At 44.6% G+C, this 21,238-nt stretch overlaps 1 protein-coding gene across 5 annotated transcripts in view; it reads right to left on the minus strand.

Annotated features, from left to right (window-relative positions):
* Positions 1–515: 515 nt before the first annotated feature.
* EFCAB6 (EF-hand calcium binding domain 6) overlaps positions 516–21,238 on the minus strand; it is a 158,218-nt gene continuing 137,495 nt past the window's right edge. For 4 of the 5 annotated variants that reach the window (XM_025187059.2, XM_075899552.1, XM_075899542.1 and 1 more), the window contains 5 exons: positions 13,370–13,597; positions 10,795–10,972; positions 9,977–10,161; positions 6,793–6,942; positions 516–996 (listed from right to left, as the gene is read on the minus strand). In XM_025187059.2, the coding sequence (XP_025042844.2) occupies positions 874–996; positions 6,793–6,942; positions 9,977–10,161; positions 10,795–10,972; positions 13,370–13,597 (864 nt within the window). In that variant the 3' untranslated portion in view covers positions 516–873. The remainder of the gene's footprint in view (positions 997–6,792; positions 6,943–9,976; positions 10,162–10,794; positions 10,973–13,369; positions 13,598–21,238) is intronic. The other variant, XM_075899557.1, reaches the window with a different exon arrangement.

Consider the following 21,238-nt stretch of genomic DNA (forward strand, 5'->3'; position numbering starts at 1 on the left):
GTTATCTTTTTCTACTGAAACCTCCCCCAAAATTTTCTAATAGGTGCTCAAACTATTCACTTTTGCAAAACCAATAAATCTAACTGATTTTTTTACTTTTAGTGTGCTATATATTATAAAAATAGTTTATCCATACAAATAAACCTCAGGGTTAATATGATGAGGATATGCAAGTTGGAGCTATAAAATTCCACATTTGCAGTGACAAATACAAGAGTAAATGGTGAATTAGCTCCTTCTAATTTTATTTTTAACTTTTATTTGTATGTTAAAATATGGGAAAAATATGGAAAAATGCATAAATGCAAAAAGATGACACATCAAGGTACATGTAGTGTGTTCAGGGTATAGTAGCTGTTCCATATCAACATATAAAGCTACCGGAGATATAAATATGTCAGTACATGATCAAGTAGGGTGTAAGACCAATTGTAAAGTAGACAATTTTCTAATAATGAAGGATAATATAATTTTCCAAATGTATTATTTCTATCATATCTGATAAAAATGAATAGTAAGCCTTTCAAACCTTTTATTGAAATTAAAAAGGGGTTTTAATTTTACAAAAACGATTTTCTGAAATGTATTATTTTTATAGATGCTTGTAAGGTTTTAGAAATCATTACTATAACAACTTGAATTGGTATAATTTTTTTCAGATAAAATGAATTATGTGAATATTAATAGTTCTGCCATGCAGATTTGCTCTACAATCCATGACCATTGCATTTGTCCAAATTTTAAGTATTATGAGCTTGCTGATGCAAAAAAAGGCTGGAGTTGGTTAATTTATTAATTAGAAATCAGGAATTATGAATCAGTCATGAGCTCTTTTAACTATAGTTTCTTGCATTTGATGACACCTTCCATTTCCTATTGCAGAAATGCCCGCAGGAAATCATTATAGGAAATTTTTGAAGATAATGATTTATCATAAAATTCCAAAATGTGAAAAAACTCTTCCTCAGTCAGGTTGATGTGATACCGATGCAGAACCTGCAAAATACACAAAATGTCATCAGAAATCATAGCAATGTAGGGTTGGAAGGAACCTCAAGATGTCATCTGCTACTTCATCCCCCTGGGTTCAGGCAGGATTAAGTATGCCTGGACCATCGTTAGCAGGTGTTTGTATTTAAAAACCTCCAGCAATGGGGATTCTGCAACCTCCCAACAATCACCCTGCTCACCTGATGTTAGGAGGCAAGGGTGACATTCAATGCTGGGCACAGGGCTCATGTACCACGCAAGCATCGTTCACTCTTTGCAAAACTACTTGAAGGCTCAGCCCCACAGTTTTGAATTGGATACAAATCTGTGAAAGCCAGAACCTTACTATTGCTCCCCAGCTTTCCTATGCCGACACAGCTCCACTGGCTGCTGCTCTTGAAACCTCCTGCAGGTAGTGATTTATTGTATGCTGGCCACACAGCAGCTGCTCCTGGATGCCCTGCAGGGATCTAGGTGATGGTCCCATTGAGAACAGCTAACAGTCTACCTGGTTGAACACATAACAGGGAGTGACAATGCTAACCAGATGTGGCTTCTCCCTTTGCTGTCTCGTGGGGGTGTCCAGGCCCCTTCCATCCGAAGAACTGGAAGGAACAATCCTGTCCAATATATCTACTCACTCTGCCTATGAGACTCCCTCAAGTCTGTGGTGATGGGAGCTTCTGAAGGGGCACTCAGTACTAAGTTTTCTTTCCTTAACCTTTAATGAGAACACTACTGACCAGGTGGTACCAAATGCTATTGACACGAAGGGCCAGATGTTTAAAGGTATGGAGGTCCCTGCAAAGCACAGACAGATGCACAGTGGGATTTTCAGAAGAATTTAGGTGCCTGATTTCCACCGAGTTCAACAATGCTTAGGTGATTTGAAAACCCAAATATCTTTAAAAATCTGGCCCTTAAAGCCATTGGCACCACGACTAAAGAGATGTTCATTTCTCAGCAGGACCAGATTAAGAAAGGGACTTTAGGGATTGTAGCCCAGAGCCATGGTCTAAGTCCGACAAAAAGATCGCCTGGCTACCAAAAGTCCCGATACATTTGCGAAACCCCCTTAGCCCGAGGCCCTGGGCTGCAGACACTAAAGACCCTGTGCATTATCTGGCTTTGCCTGGTGGGGAGTGGCCCTGCTAGGCCAGAGCCACACTGCTGTGAGAACTGGGAGAAGCCTTATTCCCCACCGCCCTGTGCTTGTGTGCAAGCTCCACACCATTGAGATTGTGAAATGAGGTTTACCGGAGCGGTCGACAAAGGCTTCCCTTGTCGACCATGGCGCATCCAGACTGCCCCGTTGTGCCACCAAACAGCTGATCAGCACAGCGTGGCGGACATTTTTATGTAAATGAAGTGGCGATTATTTAAATCACCGCTTCATTTTCCTATATCTAGTAAACTCATCTACATGGCGCCATCGACGGAGCCCTGTGGTCTAGTCATACCCTAAGTGCTGTCCACTGGCTCTGCAATAGTTTGTTGTCCAACAGGATCTCCACCTGTATCTTCAGATCAGTCTGCCTCCTTTTCTACCCTGCTGGTTGCCACTGAATTTATGTGAGCCAAGCCAATATCTGAAATCACTGCTGTGCTAGTGTTACAGTAGCCACACATTTGTATCTGTGTCACCTTATGCAGAGCATGGGTTTCAACACTCATCAGTCTATTAACTCCTTGATAAGTGAGAATGCTAATAGGAGAGCTTCTTACCTTAAGTTATTTAAATATCTCTCTGCTCACTATTATCTTACAACACCTTAGACATACTTCACTGGAACCCCATTTCTGATTTCTCCTTTCTTTGTGGGCTTATTTAACTCTGTTAACAAAACACTGCCTGGCACCTCAACGCACAATGAGTATTGTTTAAGACACATAAATGCACTTTTATTGCTTACGCTGCAGTTAATTCCCGACCTCATGAAATCAACTGAAATCTAAGGAGTTGCTGAAGCCATTTGGCTTGCCAAGTACACCATCTTTTATGTCATAAATTTATTTTTTTGTCTATAGTACCTTAAGGAAATTTTTAGAGGAGCACTTAAGCACTGCAGAGGAAAAAATCAACTTACCTAATATATCCTAGCACACAACTGGACTGGTTTCATTTTTCTCTTAATGTAATTAAATTGCTTGGGATAAAGTGGCCTGAGTTAAATAGTTATTACCAAATGCTTGACAAATAAACTTGATGTCACATAAATGTTTTTAAAAATTACATTGGACCAGATCCTAACCCCTTTTCTAGGTGATATCCACCTCTGAGATAGTACAAAGCAGTCAGGAAGCTCCTCTCACACAGGGGAAATCTCAGGCATAAAGCTGATATGGCTCTATGTATCTCACTCTCCTACCTTCACAGAGGAGAATGTCTGAAGAGTGTATATGCGGTGAGGCTGGCCTACACCTTGCTCTAACTGACCCCACACCATTAGAGCAATTTCTATAGAGCCTCTGCCCTTGGGTCTTCAGATTGCTTTAAGTTACAGCAGGGGGCATTTTGGCTCCTGTCAGCCTGAGGAATGGGAGAGCAAAATGAGAGCTAATACTTGGTACAGTTGAGGACTGTCCATTATTTCATCAGATGTTCTAAGTGGCAGAGATACCATGTGGAGAAGGTCACTGGTATCCCACTTGGACTCGGTGTTAATTAAACAGCTTCATGCATCATTTTTTTAAATCCTTGCAACTTGACTGGCAAATACAATTACCGTGGTTCATATTACGATTCTGATATCTACTTATAGAAATGTCAAGGATCTTGAAAAAAAGAAGTAAAATGTATGCTAAGCAGCAATCAAACTCCCAAGTGGTGTGAATCCACGAGCATAGTACTAATCCCTGGTCTCATGGTGCTATATGGCACTGCAAGTGGGGAGCAGCCTTGCAGACACTGAAATGGGTGTGGTTCTACTGTTTGGTGAGGTGCTGGATCTGAGACGCCCATGCAGAGGATACGTAGCCCTACGTACCACAGATCTGTGTTCCAATGGAAGGGTGGGACAGAAAGAGGGGAGAGAGTCATCCTGCTATCAAAGAATATCTCAGGGTGTAAGGTCCCCTGGAAGTGTGCCAGAACAAGTGGCCCCAGTCAGGGACACCCTTAGGATTTATGGGTCCCGACCCAGTACGATTAAACTGGTGTCCCTATTCCCAATGACAGCCCGAGGGAGGAATGATGATTTTTATACATGTGATTTCATAATCTTTAGGCACACTCATGAAATAGTTTTAAAGCAAATTTTAAACTAAGGCCATCTAGACTAACACAATAAATTCAGAAACTGACAGTATGTACCTGAAGTAGGCAAATGCCTGTTAAATGGCTTCATTACCATTTGAATGGCTCTTGAATGGTTCTGGTAATAGGTCTGGCAGGCTTTTTCACTGTCAAATTAACTAGATCCTCTCCAGAGGCAGCAGAGCCACAGATGAGGGATAGGAAGAGGGAATGGGTGCATATTAAGACCCAGTGGTGCCCAAATATTTTGCGTGTCCTATGCAGCTGCTTATTCTGAGTATGGGTAAGGATGGCCCTGCCCCCTATTTGGCCAATTAAAGGGACCACTTGGGAGCAATAAAAGATCAGCAAGAAAGCTAGGCTATGTCTTGACAGCAGAGCTATTTCATGATACCAGAAGTATCCCAAAATAGCAATTCTATGTCTATAGACATGCCCATTATTTTGGATTAGATTTTGAAATAACAGGCATGCTATTCTGGTGTCCCTGTAACCCTCATTCCACGAGGATTAAGGGACTTGTTGGAATAGCATTTTATTTCAAAATTACCTTGAAATAAGATATGTGATTTGCATAGCGCGTGTCAATGCACGCCTAGTGAGTGAGGAGAAGGAAAGAGATTGGTGGAGGTGATTTCTTAGAAAAGCTATAGAGAGTAGAAGACTCTCAGTAGGCCCTCTTGAGAAAGAGGGTATGTCTACACTACTACCCTAGTTCGAACTAGGGTGGTTAATGTAGTTATACGAACTTTCAAATGAAGCCCGGGATTTGAATTTCCCGGGCTCCATTTGCATGTTGCTGGGCGCTGCCATTTTTAAATGTCCACTAGCGCGGACTCCGTGCCCGCGGCTACACACGGCACGAACTAGATAGTTCGGATTAGGCTTCCTATTCCACGAGGCGTACAGGTAGTTCGGAATAGGAAGCCTAATCCGAACTATCTAGTTTGTGCTGCGTGTAGCCGCGGGCACAGAGTCCGCACTAGCGGACATTTAAAAATGGCGGTGCCCGGCAACATGCAAATGAAGCCCGGGAAATTCAAATCCTGGACTTCATTTGCAAGTTCGTATGACTACATTAACCACCCTAGTTCGAACTAGGGTGGTAGTGTAGACATACCCAGAGAGAGGAATTATTAGGAAGTTACTAGAGAGGCTCATCTGATGACTGACTTTCAATACAGGCAGTGTTAGGAGACCTGACAAGGGCTGAGGGCTAGAAAGCCTGTGGAGTAGCTACCAAGGGGCACATCTACACTGCAGGGAAAAAGTTGAATAAGACTACGAAACTTCAGCTACGGGTATGTCTAGACTACAGGGCTTTTACAGGATCCTGGGGGTACCCCAGAAAAGCTCTGCTGTGTCCAAGGAACACCTCTGATTTTCTGAAAAATTTTTTGGAAAAGCAGATTTTATTTTGGCATCCCTGTAAACTTCATTTTATGAAGAAGAAGGGATGTTCCAAAAGAGGGTTTTTCTCCAACATTTGGCCCCATGAAGATGGGCCAAATGCCGGAAAAGCCTCTTTCATAAGAAAAGCAGAAAAAGATATGCAAATTGCACTTCGCAATTTTTCCGACTTTTCTTCGTAGTGTAGACACAGCTAAGTCAATTGCATAGCTAAAGTTGAAATGGCTTAATTTGGCTTTTAGCCCTGTCGACACAGCAGGAAGTTGAAGGACAGGCACTCTTCCTTCGACTTCCCTTACTCCTTGTGAAATGAGGGTTACAGGAGTCAGAGTAAGAACTCCTCCAGCTCAACATTATTTCAAAATAATAGCTTGTTGTATAGACATGCTCTTTGTTATTTTGGAATTACGTTGCTGTGTAGACATAGCCTAGCTGTTGTCCTGAGCCAGGGAAGGCTGGAGAGGGATAAAGGCTAAGAACAGTGCAGGGTGATACCTAATGGGTCTTGGAGCCACAGAACTGTAGCGAAAAGGCCAGAGAGGGTTGTACTGAAGAACTGGAGTGTAGTGAGCAATCCTGGGGCTGCTGTATTTAATAGCCTGGATTACAGTGTTGGGATTATGCAGTTCTCTTCTATAACAAATGAGGCCCATTTGCATGAAGAAAGACTGTCTGGATTCTTTGTGGGGACTTGAAGAGGAAAGCGAGACAGGTGCATCTGGTAAACTAGCTTGAAACCTCCACTCCAGATGGGGCTGTCTTATGCTGAGGAATACACATGGCTATTCCCCCTTCATAAGAGAACATAGCAGCTGGTGGTTCACGGGAATCCTGAGGCTGTAGAAGTGACTGCAGAGGGGCCTGGTAGGAAGGATTCTTCCTCACCAATCTGCTCCCCAGTCTCTCTCCTGGGCAGATGAAGCCCACTATTCTCCATTCTGGTGGGAAAGAAGTAGTGTGCTTTTGTATGCATTGGAAAGAGGGTAATTACCAGTATTATTAGTGCTCAGTATTAATGTCACAGCAAGTATGTCTGTAAACGTACAGTTGCCATGATTTTAGAAACTGTTTGAGGACGGTTATTTAGAGACTTTGGTTTTCAGTCTGTTAGTATTAGATTAGTAAAGGCAATTTACCTGCCTGAAATCCTGAACACTTAACAGCCCACTCCCACTTTCGTCATAGGATTTAAACGTTCGTCTCATTGGTCTCCAGCAGTGCAAGATCTGGGGTTGAATTCTTAGCATTGCATTGAAAAATGTCAGGGTCTGTGGTCCAGGACTCCGCTACCAAAATGTGGGGGGAAAGATATTTGTTAATATAAAGAACACGGTAGATCAGCGCAGTCATATGCTGAAATGTAAAGGTATTACAGTAAAATTTTGATTGTACCAAAGACTGACTGTAACCTTGACTGATGCAGAATAAATAGTACTAGATTCACTTCACCTTTTAACATTCTTCAGCAAGTGAAGCTGAAACATGTCAAAGCCCAAAATTTGTGTTACTGTGATGTGTTTGTAAAATTAATACAATTCTTTATCAGATATTTATGGGTTTTTTAAAGCATTTTATAAATGTTACAAAGCAGCAGCAATCCAAGGCACACAACTGCTCCCCCTCCAAACCTCTGTTTTCAGTTACGTATAACTCTTTGGAAACTCACTCTTCAGGTTGGATGTTTTCATGTTTAGATTTTGACTGAAAGTGTCTAAATTCATCAGACAATGAATTAGATGAGTCCAGGAGGAGGGTAAAAGAGATACCTGCCCCATTATATAGTAGGCTTTGAACAATTCTATAGTTGAAATAGCTGGGGCCAGACAGTCAAAATCTAGCATGGGAATTACTAGGGGAGTATTGTTTCTTGCCATCTTGGAGGAAACGATGCAGAGTCCTGTGGCACCTTAGAGACTTATAAAAATGTATAGCTAGTATCATGAGCTTTTGTGGGCACAACCCACTGATTCAGATGACCTTGAGGAAGTTGTTTTTGACCTTGCAAAAAGCTGCTGTGTCCCCCCCACCGAGCTGTTATTCCAGCCACTGGGAAAGATTGGAGACCACAGTTTCTTCATATGTGCTGTACAGGATACTGAGCAAGCAGTGAGCACACAGACGGCCCTGTACAGCTACTACGTTGGGTTCAAGTAGTGTGGGCAGCTGGTACAAGCACCCACAGTGAAATTCATCTTAATCTTGGGAAGTACAGAGCTGTGGAAAGATTTGTTGCCTAGCTCAGCTGCCTAAGCAGACTTCCATCAACTATCGTGGGGGCCCCTGTGGACTTTTTCCAGTAGAAAGGGAGCCCTTCATCCTGGCTGTAGGGACCCAGACTGTTCTCTCTAGCTCAGAGTCTGCATGTCTCCACTAAAACTCAAGGCCCAACTTCTCATGGATTCCAAGGCCATGGTGATCCTATATCTGAACTCCTAGATAATACAGGCACTAGGACTTCCCCAAACCAATTCCTTGTGAGCTAAACCACATCATATTAAAAAAAAATCCCCTGTTCATTCTAAAATCACCAGTGATGTGGTACCCATCACAATCTTTGGTAAATTGCTCCAATCACTAAGTACGAGCACTTAAAAACGTACGCCTTCTTTTCTAGACTGAAGTTGTCTAGCTTCAACTTACAGCCACTGGACAGTGTCATACCTTCCTCTGCTAGGCTCAAGAGCTTGTTATCAAATATTTATTCCCCAGGTGGTTCTTCTTTCTTAAACTAAATAGAGTGGAGTCCTTGAGTCTATTGTTTGAAGCCATATTTCCTAATCCTTTATTCTGTCTCATGGCTTTTCTCTGAACCCTCTCCAATTTATCAATATGCTTCTTGAATTGCGGACAACACACCTGGACACAGTGTTCTAGCAGTGAAGATACCAGTGCCAAATGCAAGGCTAATTTACTTCTTTTACTCCTACTTGATATTCCCAGGTTTATGCATCCAAGGACTGCATTAGTCCTTTTGGCCACTGAATTGCCTTGAGAGCTCATTTTTAATTGATTATCCCCCACTTCCCCTCTTTGCCAAACATCTTTCAGAGTAACTGCTTTGGAGAACAGAGTCCCCCATCTTGAAACTATGCCTACATTCTTCAATTGTTCCTCGATATATGCTTTTATATTTAGCCATATTAAAACAGATGGCTTGCTTAAGCCCAGTTTACCAAGCAATTCGGATCACTCTGTATTAGTGACCCGTTCTCTTCCTTATTTACACTCCCAGAGTCTCTGTGTGGTCTGCAACCTTTATTTGGCTTTTGAGACAAGGAGGGGCTTGAAAGCCAAGAGCTAGTTTTATTATGTACAGCTCCTGTCACAGAGAGGATTTTATTATATGTTATTATGCCTTTTGCTGAGAATTTGTACACAGTGGATTGTTGTGACAATTGCATTATGTAAAAGTGCCCAGAACACGGGATGGGCACTTCATTATACTTTGTAAACTTAAATGAATAAACAGAAAATGATACTAGATAAAGGCTCAAATTGTAGCTCTATCCATCCCTAGATATGAGACAGAATTTTACAGTATCAAATCTGTGCACAAAGGGGACTTGATGTGAACAATCTGAAACTGTCTGAAGCAAAACGTGATGGTTTTGCCTTAACTTTCATACCGATACTGAATGATTAAGAGTTCCTATGAAGCCAGATATCCCAGGGGGTGCCGTTGCAGGGTAAGCTGCCTGTAACATCAATGCTGGGGATGCCCCGCTGGGAATAGCTAGGTGCTATGCATCTCTCTTCCCTGTATCTGGTATGGGGGGCATATTGGAGGCATGTGTGCTGGAGATAAGGACGCAGGTGAAGAGCAGTCAGAGTGCTGTATGCACTGGCTATCACCCACTGGAGACTGTCCTGGAAAGAACATTGACGAGAGACACAGTGTCTCCGTGACTGCCCTTACTGTGCAGGGCTGGGGCTGAAGCAGACACTGGGAGCAATCAGCTTCCTGACCTACCCCACTTTCTGTTGCCTTCAAACAGACTCTAACCCTGAATCTCCACAGCTCAAACTGTCTGCCTTCCCTCTTTTTAATACCCCTCCTTGTGTTTTACAGTTTACACATATGTTAAATTATTAATCAAATTGTATCTAGATTATCTTATGAATTAGATATGCAGGGTCTGATTCTGTGGATGCTTTGACTAAAGTAAATACCACGTGAACAAAACAAGTCAATGGAAGTCATTGGACTCCATGGAAAGCCAATGGGATTCTACGCATAAATACGACAACAGGATCAGACCCTAAAATATTCTGTTTCTGCCTCAAATAGTTCACAAACAGCTAAACAAGCCCCAACTGTACCGATATTCGTGGCTTCTGAATGCTCATCCTTTGTAGCAGGGAACTTTCCTGTGGTTTCATTAGCAGGACACAGCTTTGCAGAAAGTCACAGTATGCAAATCTGTCATTGTTCTTAATATCATATTTTGTTGTTATTTGGCTAAACTCTTCTTTACTTAAATTCAAATTGAACTTTTCTGCTATGGCTGAAAGAAACACAGAAATAGGAAATGAGAGTCAATTTGCCATCCTTGCAAATAGGTGACTTGTTTTAAAACAAAGGTCAGATTAGTTATTTGGGACATATTGGCAAGCCACCATTTCTAGGGACTGTCACATAAATGCATTATCTGGATCATGGTATCTTGGGGGTGGGGGGGAATTCATTTTTAGCAGGATAACAGGTAAGTGATAACACTTTAATGACCACACAAGAAACAAGCATAATATTAACTAAGCAGAATCTGTAGCTTTTACAAGCCAAAATATGTTCCTATATGAAGGGTAACATGAATCTATATGGGTATGTCTACACTACCACCCTAGTTCGAACTAGGGTGGTAATGTAGGCATACCGCACTTGCAAATGAAGCCCGGGATTTGAATTTCCCGGGCTTCATTTGCATAAGCCGGCCGGCGCCATTTTTAAATGCCGGCTTGTTCGAACCCCGTGCCGCGCGGCTACACGCGGCACGGGCTAGATAGTTCGAACTAGCAAGCCATTCCGCACTATCTGTTCGCCAATTGCTAAGGGCAGTGTTTTCCCATAAATTGGCAGCTAGAAAGAAGCTTAAGCACATTTTAGCATGAGGTACCACAATTTTCAGATGGCAACAAACCTAAGAAATCAGACTTTGAGACTTCTCCTAGCCGGTCAACATCTTTCTCTTTACAGGCTTTCAGTATTTCTCTCCAGGAATGCTGAATGATCTTTCTTATTTTATTTTCTATTGGTTCGCAGTTCAGTAAAGGTGGAGACCATGCCACTGCAGTATGAGGGCGGCTGGACACTGGAGTCTAAAGTAACAGGCAAATTTAAGATTTACATAGACAAAACATTAAAAGAAATCCCAGCTCTACTGCTCCCAAACTTTATCATACCTTCCTGTTTGAAGCATCCCTATTTATGATCTGATTTATGTCAGCATTAGAGTAAAAATTCTTCTTCTTGGATGAACATGTTAAAATGACACCATGCATATTAGTATGCTGGAAATTGATCTACTTTGAAACTACTGAGTGTTTTTCTGTCTGTAATTTTCTTGACTCTGCTTAACTCATAGCTCAATTACGTATATTCCCCCTTGAACCTATTGTTCCGTAAGTGGCAGATATATTTGTTTTAACAAGATGTCATTTGATGTCAATCTCACAATAAATAGATCAATGCACAAATTCTTGGAATGGGACAATTTAAAGCAAGTATACTAATTTACCTACTGTAAATTTAAAAAAAGAACCTTATAATTGGGCTTGCAAGCATTTGATTTTTATCAGCAAATGTCAGTAAACAACAATTTCACTGTATACTCATAACCCAACAAAAAATATTTTCATTCATGATAACTGAAATGTACAGACTGGCAAAGTAAGAGAAATGCTGTTTGAGAATTTAATAGCGTTTGATATAAGGATATTTATGCAGTATATTTTGACATGTGGTGTTGACAATTTGTGTTTTAATGGTTAGAAAACTAATTTTTTAAATTTCAATATCTACTGTCATTAAATAATTGCTGTCTGACCCCCTTTACCTTTGCAAGTTCCCCCTATAATTTCCCTCTACTGTGAAAGTCTAAATCAATAGATGTAAAAAATGCTTAAAAATAAATATCAATCTGTCGAAATTATATTAAAAATGAATTATGCCAAGCATGCCTATAATATGGCCATATATTCCCCTCCCCTTAGGCAGCATGGAGAGGAACAGTAAAGCCCCATTCCAACAGAGAAGGATTGGGTGCAAAGTATATTCCCTGTACATTCTCCACTTCAGGGATCACTCCACTTTCCCTTCAGTGATCACAACAGGGGAGCTCTCCTCTACAGCAGAAGAGGGTGTGACCAGAAGGGAAACAGTTGTTCTTTGCAATAGATGTGTAACTCAGTAGAATTTATCATTCTGAGAACAAGGAGCGATTAAGCATGGGCTTGTGAGCCCTCAGCCTTGGGCAGCGTGGCGTGAGCTCCACTGACATTTGTGAAGGGAGACAGATTCTAATGTAATATTCACAGGGTCTTTCCCATGTATTCTTGCAGATCTCAGGCTTACATCATAAATCTTGGCTATGATCCCCACATCCCACTTACACATGGCCACCGGGGTACTTCTAGGATGATGAGCAATGATGACATAGACCTGGGGCTGTTCAACAGATGTGCATTTTTGGGCAGGGGAACCTGTGTTCCTATGATCTTTCTAGGTCCAGATCCAACTTCCACTAAAGTTAATGAGAAATGTTCCATTGACTTCAGTGAGAATTGGATCAATCCCTTAGGCATAAAGGAGGAATGTGTTAGGCCTTTCCATTGCAAGAACTTACAATAATCAAGTTCTCAGCAGGTCAATGCTTTTAGACCTACCAAACATGGGAAGTCCTTTGCAGCTTTAATCTGTTCAATTGGCTACTGCTTTTTGAACAACCTTTTTTGGATCGGGGGCTGCTGAAAGACCCTCCCCACATTCCACTCACACACCAGAACCTTGGGGGGTGTCTAAAAATAAGGAGTTCAATGTGTGGTGGGGGCTGCTGGGAAGTAGGCTGGGGTAGGGGGGTTGGGTGGGAGGTAGGGTGCAGGAGCAGGCTGGGGAGGATCTGGGTGGGAATGGGGTGCAGGAGCGAAGTAGGATGTGGGGTCTAAGAGATGGGGGGGGCACTTATCAGCACAGCTCCCCAGGGACGCACATGGCTCCCTGTCCCTTGCCACTCCCAGGCACTGCCCCCCTGTTGCTCCTATTGACTGTGATTAAGGCCAATCAGAGCAGCTGGGGAAAATCCTCTAGGCAGCACTTTGCTGTGCTGCAGTTTCCCTAGCCAGGGAGGAGAGGGACTAAGAGGGGAAGCAGCAGCATATGGAGCCATTTCCTCCCACTGTCAGGCAGTCTGTGGGCTAGATCTGGCCCTGGCTTGTCTGACTCCAGCCCACGAGGCTCGGGGTTACTCCCCTCTTCCCACAGAGGGGAGCTGGCACCATATGTTCCCCACCCGACTTATGCCAACTTAGGATCAAGTCCATTTTTTATCACCCCAAATCCTCTGCAAAGTGCCAAAGATTCTTATCAACAAACATTTGGGTCTGATTTGATGCTCAATGAAGTCAATGGGAATATTTTCATTTACTTCTATTGGCATTGGATCAGGCCTCTAATAAATATGAAAACCCAGGAAAGTCCTTAAATAATCAAACACCTACTTTCACTTGAACTGAAGGAGAAGCTGCTGTCTTGGGACGTGAAGGCTGAGAAGGTAACCGTGACCCAGGCTCAGCAGGAGTAGCAGGTTTGGAGGGGCAAGCAGCACTGTTCATAGCCTGAGTATCTGATGGCATTGTTACTGCTTCGCAGTTGAATTTCTTCAAAAAATCACAGTACTTCAGTCTTCCATCAGCATCAACAGACACTGTATTCCAGAGGTCTTCAAACTAATGGAGAAGCAAACGATCCATTTTTGTAAATGCTAGTTGGAAAAATATTTTCTGTACTAAGACTGTTACAGAATATGTTGAAAGGAAAATGACTTGGAATGAAAGGAATCCTAGGGCCCAGTTTAATAAAAAAAATTACCACTTCTCTGCAGAAGGCTGTGTAAGTCTGGGAAAACAATGAAAAAGGGATTTCTCTAGGACATTTTTTAATTGAACAGGGCCCTAAGTGCACTGTTTAAGACCATTAAACCTTGTGATTAGATACAGCGACTGAGCTACAGTATATAAGGACACTTTAACAGAAAATGTAAATCAAATGCATGGTGCACCTGCATCCTGTCTTAAGTACCATGAGGCAAGTTTCTCATTCTATCAGGTGCATCTAAATTCTACTAACATCTCAACAGGCAGTTCAGATTTTTCAGTTATTGTATTTGCATCAACAATTTTATTTCACCCTGAGGGCAACAATGTCTCATCACAAAACTTAAATGAATGCCGTAGGAAAATTTTACAGTCTTTTACAGCCTATATAGTTAAAATATAGTGTCACTAACTGAATCAGTATACTACACAGTAATATTTCAGAAGAGATGGGGCCAGATTCTAGTACCCTTATCATAGGTGTTGGAACTAAAAGTGCTCTTGCACCCTCTAAGTTGAAGTCCCTTCCATTATATACAGGATTTACGATTTAGTTCAGTGGCTCTCAGCACACCCTTTATACCAGCACCCTGACCCTTATTTTTTATGCTGCGTAACACCTCACTACGTGAATGGTCCCACTAAGTACACTGGGCATAGGCATGGCAGCCTTAGGATTTTTCCCTAGCAGCATCCACCGGGTTGACTTAGATACCCACTGGATTTGCACCTTCATGCTCAACCCGAGAGCCCTGCCAGCCCTCCACCCTTCAATTCCTTCCTGCCAGCTATTCCAACAGAGGTGTAGGTGGATGGGTACAGGAATGGGCATGAACAACACATCTCGAAGAACACCGGTTACGAGAAGGTAACTATTTTTTCTTCTTTGAGTGCCGCTCATGTCAATTTCAATTGGGTGATTCTCTAGCCTAAGTTTAGGAGACGGAATCTAAATGTCCACCGATTGGAGCACTGCTCTACCAGACACTGCCTCATTTCAGGCCTGCTGGGTAATTGCGTAGTGTGAACAGAAAGAACAGTTACTTACTCTTCATAACTGTTGTTCTTCCAGGTGGGCTGCTCATATCCATTCCAATATATGTATGTGTGTGTGTGCTGCATGCATGATCTTCGGAAGACTTTTTCCCTAGCAGCACCCATTGGGTCAGTTGTAGCGCCCTCTTGGTGACACCTCGCGGTGTCAAATATATACCCCTGCCGTCTCAACTCCTGCTTTAGTTCTTTCTTGCTGGAACAATCTGACAAAAGGGAGGCGGATGGGTCTGGACATGAGCAACGCATTTTAAAGAACAGTTACAAAAGGAAAGTAACCATTCTTTCTTCTAGAATGAGAGATTGCTCATGTGCATTCCAATATGTGATTTACCAGTGGTTTGTACAGAGGAGGGGTTGGACCTCAACTCATTGCTGAGGGCAGTACTGCTCTACCGAATGCTGCATCATCCTGGGACTGCTGAGTGAGGAAATAATCAGCCATGATGGTGTGCGCTGAGGATGCGCTGAGGTGTGAACTGCCCTGAAGTTGTCCTGAATTGGGACTATTGCTAGAAAGGTCGCCACTGAGGCTTGCTCCGGAATGGAATGTGCTGTGGTAGATGGGGACAGCACCTTGGCCAAGTCACAGCACAGCTTGTGACACATAGTCATCCAGGACAACAGGCACAGTGATGTAATCGGGAGGCCCTTCATGCATTCCGGGGAGACAAAGAGCTGCATTGACCAGTGGAACAGTTTAGTGCACTCAATATAGAAGGCAAGGGCATGCCGTACATCCAGGGAGTGTGGCTCCCTATCCCTGTCTTGTGGTTTAGAGAAGAAAACAGGGAGAAAAACATCCTGATTAGCGTGGAAAGGTGACACAACCTTTGGCAGGAACGCATGATGGGGCCTTTGCTGCACCTTATTCTTATAAAAACCTTTTACTGAGGCTCAGATGCCACCGACCATTTGGCAGAAGTAATAGCTACCAGGAAGGCCACTTTGTAGAGAGGTAGGGTAGACAGCAAGTAGCTAGGGGCTCAAATGGGGAGGAGGGGCATGAGCTGGGAGAGTACCAAATTCATATCCCAATGACAGTAATGGCTGCCTCACCTATGGGTAGAGCTGATCTAGACCCTTAAGGAAACGGCTGACCACTGGGTTCCCAAAGGGGGACTCCATCCCCAAACCTGGGTGGAAAGCTGAGATAGCTACAAGGTGTACTTTAAGGCTGTGTCTAGACTACATGCCTCTGTCGTCAGAGGCATGTAGATTAGACACATAGGCAAAGGCAAATGAAGCTGCGATTTAAATGATCGCAGCTTCATTTAAATTTACATGGCTGCCGTGCTGAGCCGACAAACAGCTGATCAGCTGTTTGTCCGCTCAGTGCGCTAGTCTGGACGCTCCCCTGCTGACATCAAAGCCCTTTGTCGGCAGCCCCATTATCCCTCGTGGGATGAGGTTTACCGGGGCTGCCGACAAAGGGCTTTGATGTCGGCAGGGGAGCGTCCAGACTAGCGCGCTGAGCGGACAAACAGCTGATCAGCTGTTTGTCAGCTCAGCGCAGCAGCCATGTAAATTTAAATGAAGCCGCGATCATTTAAATCGCGGCTTCATTTGCCTTTGCCAAAACAATAAATCTACATGGCTCCGTCGACGGAGCCATGTAGTTTAGAAGTACCCTAATAAACACGACCACCAAACCCTGGTGTTTCAGGAGAAGGAGGAGGAGGTAGTCCAGAAGCTGGGGAACCGTGGCCTGCTGGGGGTTGGCACCCTTATTGAGGCATCACATGGAGAATCTCTTCCATTTGGCGAGACAAGCAGCCCTAATGGAGGACTTGTGGCTGCTCAGTAAGACTTCCCTGACCAAATTCAAGCACTGGAATTTCAAGTGGTTTAGCCATGGAGCTTCCATGCCGCGAGATGGAGTGACTCCAGATTTCGGTGGCACATCTGGCCAAACTCCTGCGTCAATAGGTCAGGAACCAGAGGGAGCATTGTGGGATTACTCACCAACAAGGACAGCAGCAGCGAACCAGTGTTGCCTAGGCCACACTACTGCTATCGGTATCACCGTAGCTTTGTCCTGTCAAATCTTGAGAAGGAGCCTGGGTATTAACAGCACTGGGAAGAAGGTGTACAGGTACTGCTCTCTCCACGACAAGTGTAAAACATCTGACCGAGACCCCAACCTGTGGCCCTAAAAGGAGCAGAGCCACAGGTGTTTCAGAGGATTGAGAACAGGTCTACCTGGGGATGATCTCACTCTCGGAAAATGGAGAAAGCCACATCTGTCTTGAGGGATCACTTGTGAGGTCATGGGGCTGAAAAGACCAGTGGAGGTGATCCGTGTGTCTGGAAAGTTCACAGCCTAGAGGTAAAAGTCATGAGCAATGCATAGGACCCACAGAGAGATGGCCTCCTGACAGAAGGAAGGGGAGCGAACACCACCCTGTTGATTGACATAAAACATTGCTGGGGAGCTGTCCATTATCACCAAGGCACACTTGCCCTCCAGGTAGGCCAGGAACATTTGGCAAGCCAGCCAGACCACCCTGAGTTCCCAGACATTGATATGCAACATCATTTCCATGAAAGAACAAAGGCCTTGTGTCCGTAAATAGGTTAAGCGTGACCCCCACGCCATGTCAAGGTGTCTGTCACCAGGGTGATCTCTGGCCCACGAACAAGACTCCCACACATACACTCTGGGTCTACATCCACCAGCTGAGGCATTGCAGGGTTGCCGGCGGTACTGTGACCACATAGTCAAGAAGGCCCCTGCAGGGCAAGAACACCAATGCCAGCCATGCTTGGCGGGGACGGAGATGTAGATGGGTATGGTGCAGGACATAGTTGCAGGATGCCATGTATTCAAGAAGCCTCATGCAATTGCACCCCATCATGGTGAAGTACTGCTGTAGTGTGGAGATGAGGCCTGCTGAGGTCTGGAACCAAGACTGCAGCAGGGAAGCTGCCATCAGAGAAGAATCGAAAAGGGCCTCAGTGAACTCTGTTCTTTGTGAGGGAATGAGTGTGGATTTCAGCATATTGAGGATCGGGCCCAAGCAGGAGAATGTGGTCTTGGCCAGTTCCAAGTGCCTGAGCATCTGCTCCCGTGACCTGCCTTTGAACAGCCAGTCGTCCAGTTCTAGGAGACTGAACCCAGTTTCTGCACAGGAATTTGGCCACCACCTCCATGCACTTTGTAAACACCCAAGGTGCTGTGGCCAGGTCAAAGGGCAGCACCGTGAACTGGTAATGCCAGTCTGCTACCATAAAAAGGAGGAAATGGCTATGGGTCGGAATAACAGAGATATGAAAATTCACATCCTTGAGATCGAGGGTGGCATACCCGTCCGCTGGCTCCAGCGAGGCCAACGAGACCATATGAAAGCTCAAGTTTCGCATGAACACGTTCAGGTTTCTGAGATCCAGCATGGGATACAAGACCCCATTTAAGCCTTTGGGATATGGAAGTACAGGGAGTAAAACCTCTTGCCTCTGAACTCCTGCAGGACCTCCTTTATCGCCCCCATAGCGAGGAGTGACCTCACCTCCAGGATAAGGAATTGCTAATGAAAGGGTTCCCTGAAGAGGGAAGGGTAAGGGGGGGCAGGAGGAGGTGAGGGTACACAATTGGATGGAATAACCCACTCCCACCATGCTCCGGTAATCTGGGCTTAAGCATGGTGGAAGTGGAACAGATGGTTCCCAAAGGGAGGAGACGCTTCTGGGAAAGCTTGTCACCAGGGTGATCTCTGGCTGCGGGTCCCCAAACGAGACTCCCACGCACACTATATGGGTCTATATCCACCCGTCGAGGGATTACAGGGTTACCGGCGGCACTGTGGCCACACAGTCAAGAAGGTCCCTGGAGGGCATGAACACCAGTGCCAGCCATGCTTGAAGCTGTGGAGATATAGGTGGGCACACCCTCAAAAGTTAGGCTTGGGCTCCAGCACTTGCTTGGAGAGGCCTTGCCCTGGGTAGAAGAAGAATGATGGGGCCTCCTCCTGTTATTGCGGCAGCCGCTCTAGCTCCTCTGATCCTGTCTAGAGGACCCAGGATAAAACCGGGACAGTTGATGTGGCCTAAACTGGTGATTCTGAGGAGGCAGGGTGTGAATACCCAAGGACTTCAGCATAACGCTGGAGTCCTTAAGGCTGTGCAGACAGAAGTCTGTCTTTTTCAGCAAACAGGCAGGTCTTGAATCATGCCCTGCACCTCCGCTGGGAGACCAGACACTTGCAGTCATGAGTTACGTTTCATCACTATGACCGCGGCCATTGTACACGCTGCCAAGTCTACAGAATCCAAGGATTAGTGACCATGTGACCTTCTCCTCTCGGACCTGCTGAGTATCCGAGAGGAGAAGCTCCAGCAGTTTGGAGAGGGTATTGCAGGAGTTAAACGCATACTGAATGATTAGTACCTGCTAGTTCAAGACCCGCAGTTGAAACCCCCCAGTCAAAGAGACCTCATGTCCGAATAGGTCTGGCATTCTGATGTCCTTATTTTTCAGGGTTAGATGAGGCTTTCCCTGACACTCCTGATGGTTAACCACATCCACCACCAATGAGCCTGGCTAGGGTGAGTATACAGGTGCTCATGCCCCCTCTGTGGCACAAGTAGCACCTCTCCACCCCCTTGGCCATGAGTGCAATGGAGGCTGGGATCTGCCAGAGCAGCTTAGTGGTCCTCTGGATTGACCTGATCAGAGGCAGGGCTACCCTTGCAAAAGAACGTCCATGATAGGGTCAGACTCTTTGGCCACCTTCTCTACTGGAAGACTGAGCCCTTGGGCCATTTGTCTAAACAGGTCATGATGGACTGTAGAGCGCATAGAGGGTGGTCCCTGTCACGGCTACATCAGTGATGAGATTGAAAATCACCTCCACTTGGCTAGGTATCTAGCCCTTGTGGAAAGTTTCCTGCTTCCAAGGTCTTTTGTGACTGGGTCCGAATAAGCAAGTTCACCTGGGTTCACCCATGGAGTGCCTATGCTGTGAGGTGCAATGACAGGCGGCTCAGGTGTTGGAGGTGGCCACGATCCGGAGATAGCAACTCTGGGAAGAGTGGCAAGGTGACTGGCGTTTCCATGGACATTAAGAGGAGAGATGAGTACCAGTGCTGATGGGCCCAGGCTGGATCTTTAGGCTTCCACGCTTTGAAGAGCACCTTGTGAATGAGAGGAATGGGCAAGAATATGAACAAGAGGTAGCGCTCTCTGGACAGGAGTAATGTGGCTGTGATGGAGTCCGGACTGTGAAGGAGCAAAATCACTCGCACTTGCTGCTGCATTGCATGGCAAACAGAGCTATCTGGGGAAACCCCCACTCTCAGAAAATGAAGCTCTCAGCATCTGGGCGCAGGGCTCACTTGTGGCTATGGAATCACCTGCTGAGATGGCCTGCCAACTTGTTCTGTACTCCGGGAAGGTCAATGCTTCCAGGTGTATCAAATGAGCTATACAAAAGTCCCACAGCATGAGGGCTTCCTGGGAAAGAGGAGAGGAATGTATACCCCTGGTTTTTTATATAAAACATTGTGGTGGCTTGCCCCGCAGATAGTGTGCAAGCTCACTTCCCCGTTCAGGAAATTGGGCTGAATAGTGCAGCCGACCACATTCCTTGCCTGGAAGCGTGGGCACAGAAGAGTGCCTTCATCAGCTTCAGGTGCCACCAACACCTGAAATTCTCCAGAGTGTGTAAATTAGAATCAGACCCAAATCTGCTATGGATGGCAGAGTTTTGTCATCTGCTTATTGAGCTGTTTTAGCTGTATAACGGCTCTCACTCCTCCTTGACTTCTTTTTCAGTCTAAAGATTATGGAATCCGGCCCCGAGGACTGAAGAGGGGAGGCTTTTGGCTCTAAAAAGAGAAAGTGAGATACTTCCTACCTTGATACTGGGTAGTCCCCATTTCCCCTCTTAACATTATTTGGCTGTTGTGTTGAGTGTTTCACTTGGAATGAAGAAGTGTTTTGGGCTTTCTCTCAGGACTTTCCTCTGGGGGTTGATATTTCGGGCTTATCTCCTGAGTCATATTAACTTTCTATCTTTCTAGTTTTTTTAAATCAAAACAGTGTCCGAACAGAGCCAAATGTCTCACTGATGGCTACGTATTACACTCAAACTATTACTTTTCCTCATTTAAACTTGATATTACAAGTTAGTCGACAGAATGTTTTATGAAAACCCATGTTGATTGGTATTAATTATATATAACTGAAGTAACCCAAGATCGTTCAGCTTTCTTCCCTCCCCATCCCACACACATTATAGATAAATACATGAGGAGTCAGTTACCCTGTTTTTCATTGTGATTTGGAGGTCTGTAGCAGACACCAAACTCACACTCCATCTTTTGCTTTATTTGTAGGACTCTGATGTGTAAGCAGTTAGAACAATTACTTCTGAGTTACCAGAAACTTGGGAACAGGTAATGCCATTATTTACATAGAAAGCCATTCTTCCCCCAACCCTA

Source organism: Pelodiscus sinensis, chromosome 1 (genome assembly GCF_049634645.1).
Source record: "Pelodiscus sinensis isolate JC-2024 chromosome 1, ASM4963464v1, whole genome shotgun sequence".
NCBI lineage: Eukaryota > Metazoa > Chordata > Testudines > Trionychidae > Pelodiscus > Pelodiscus sinensis.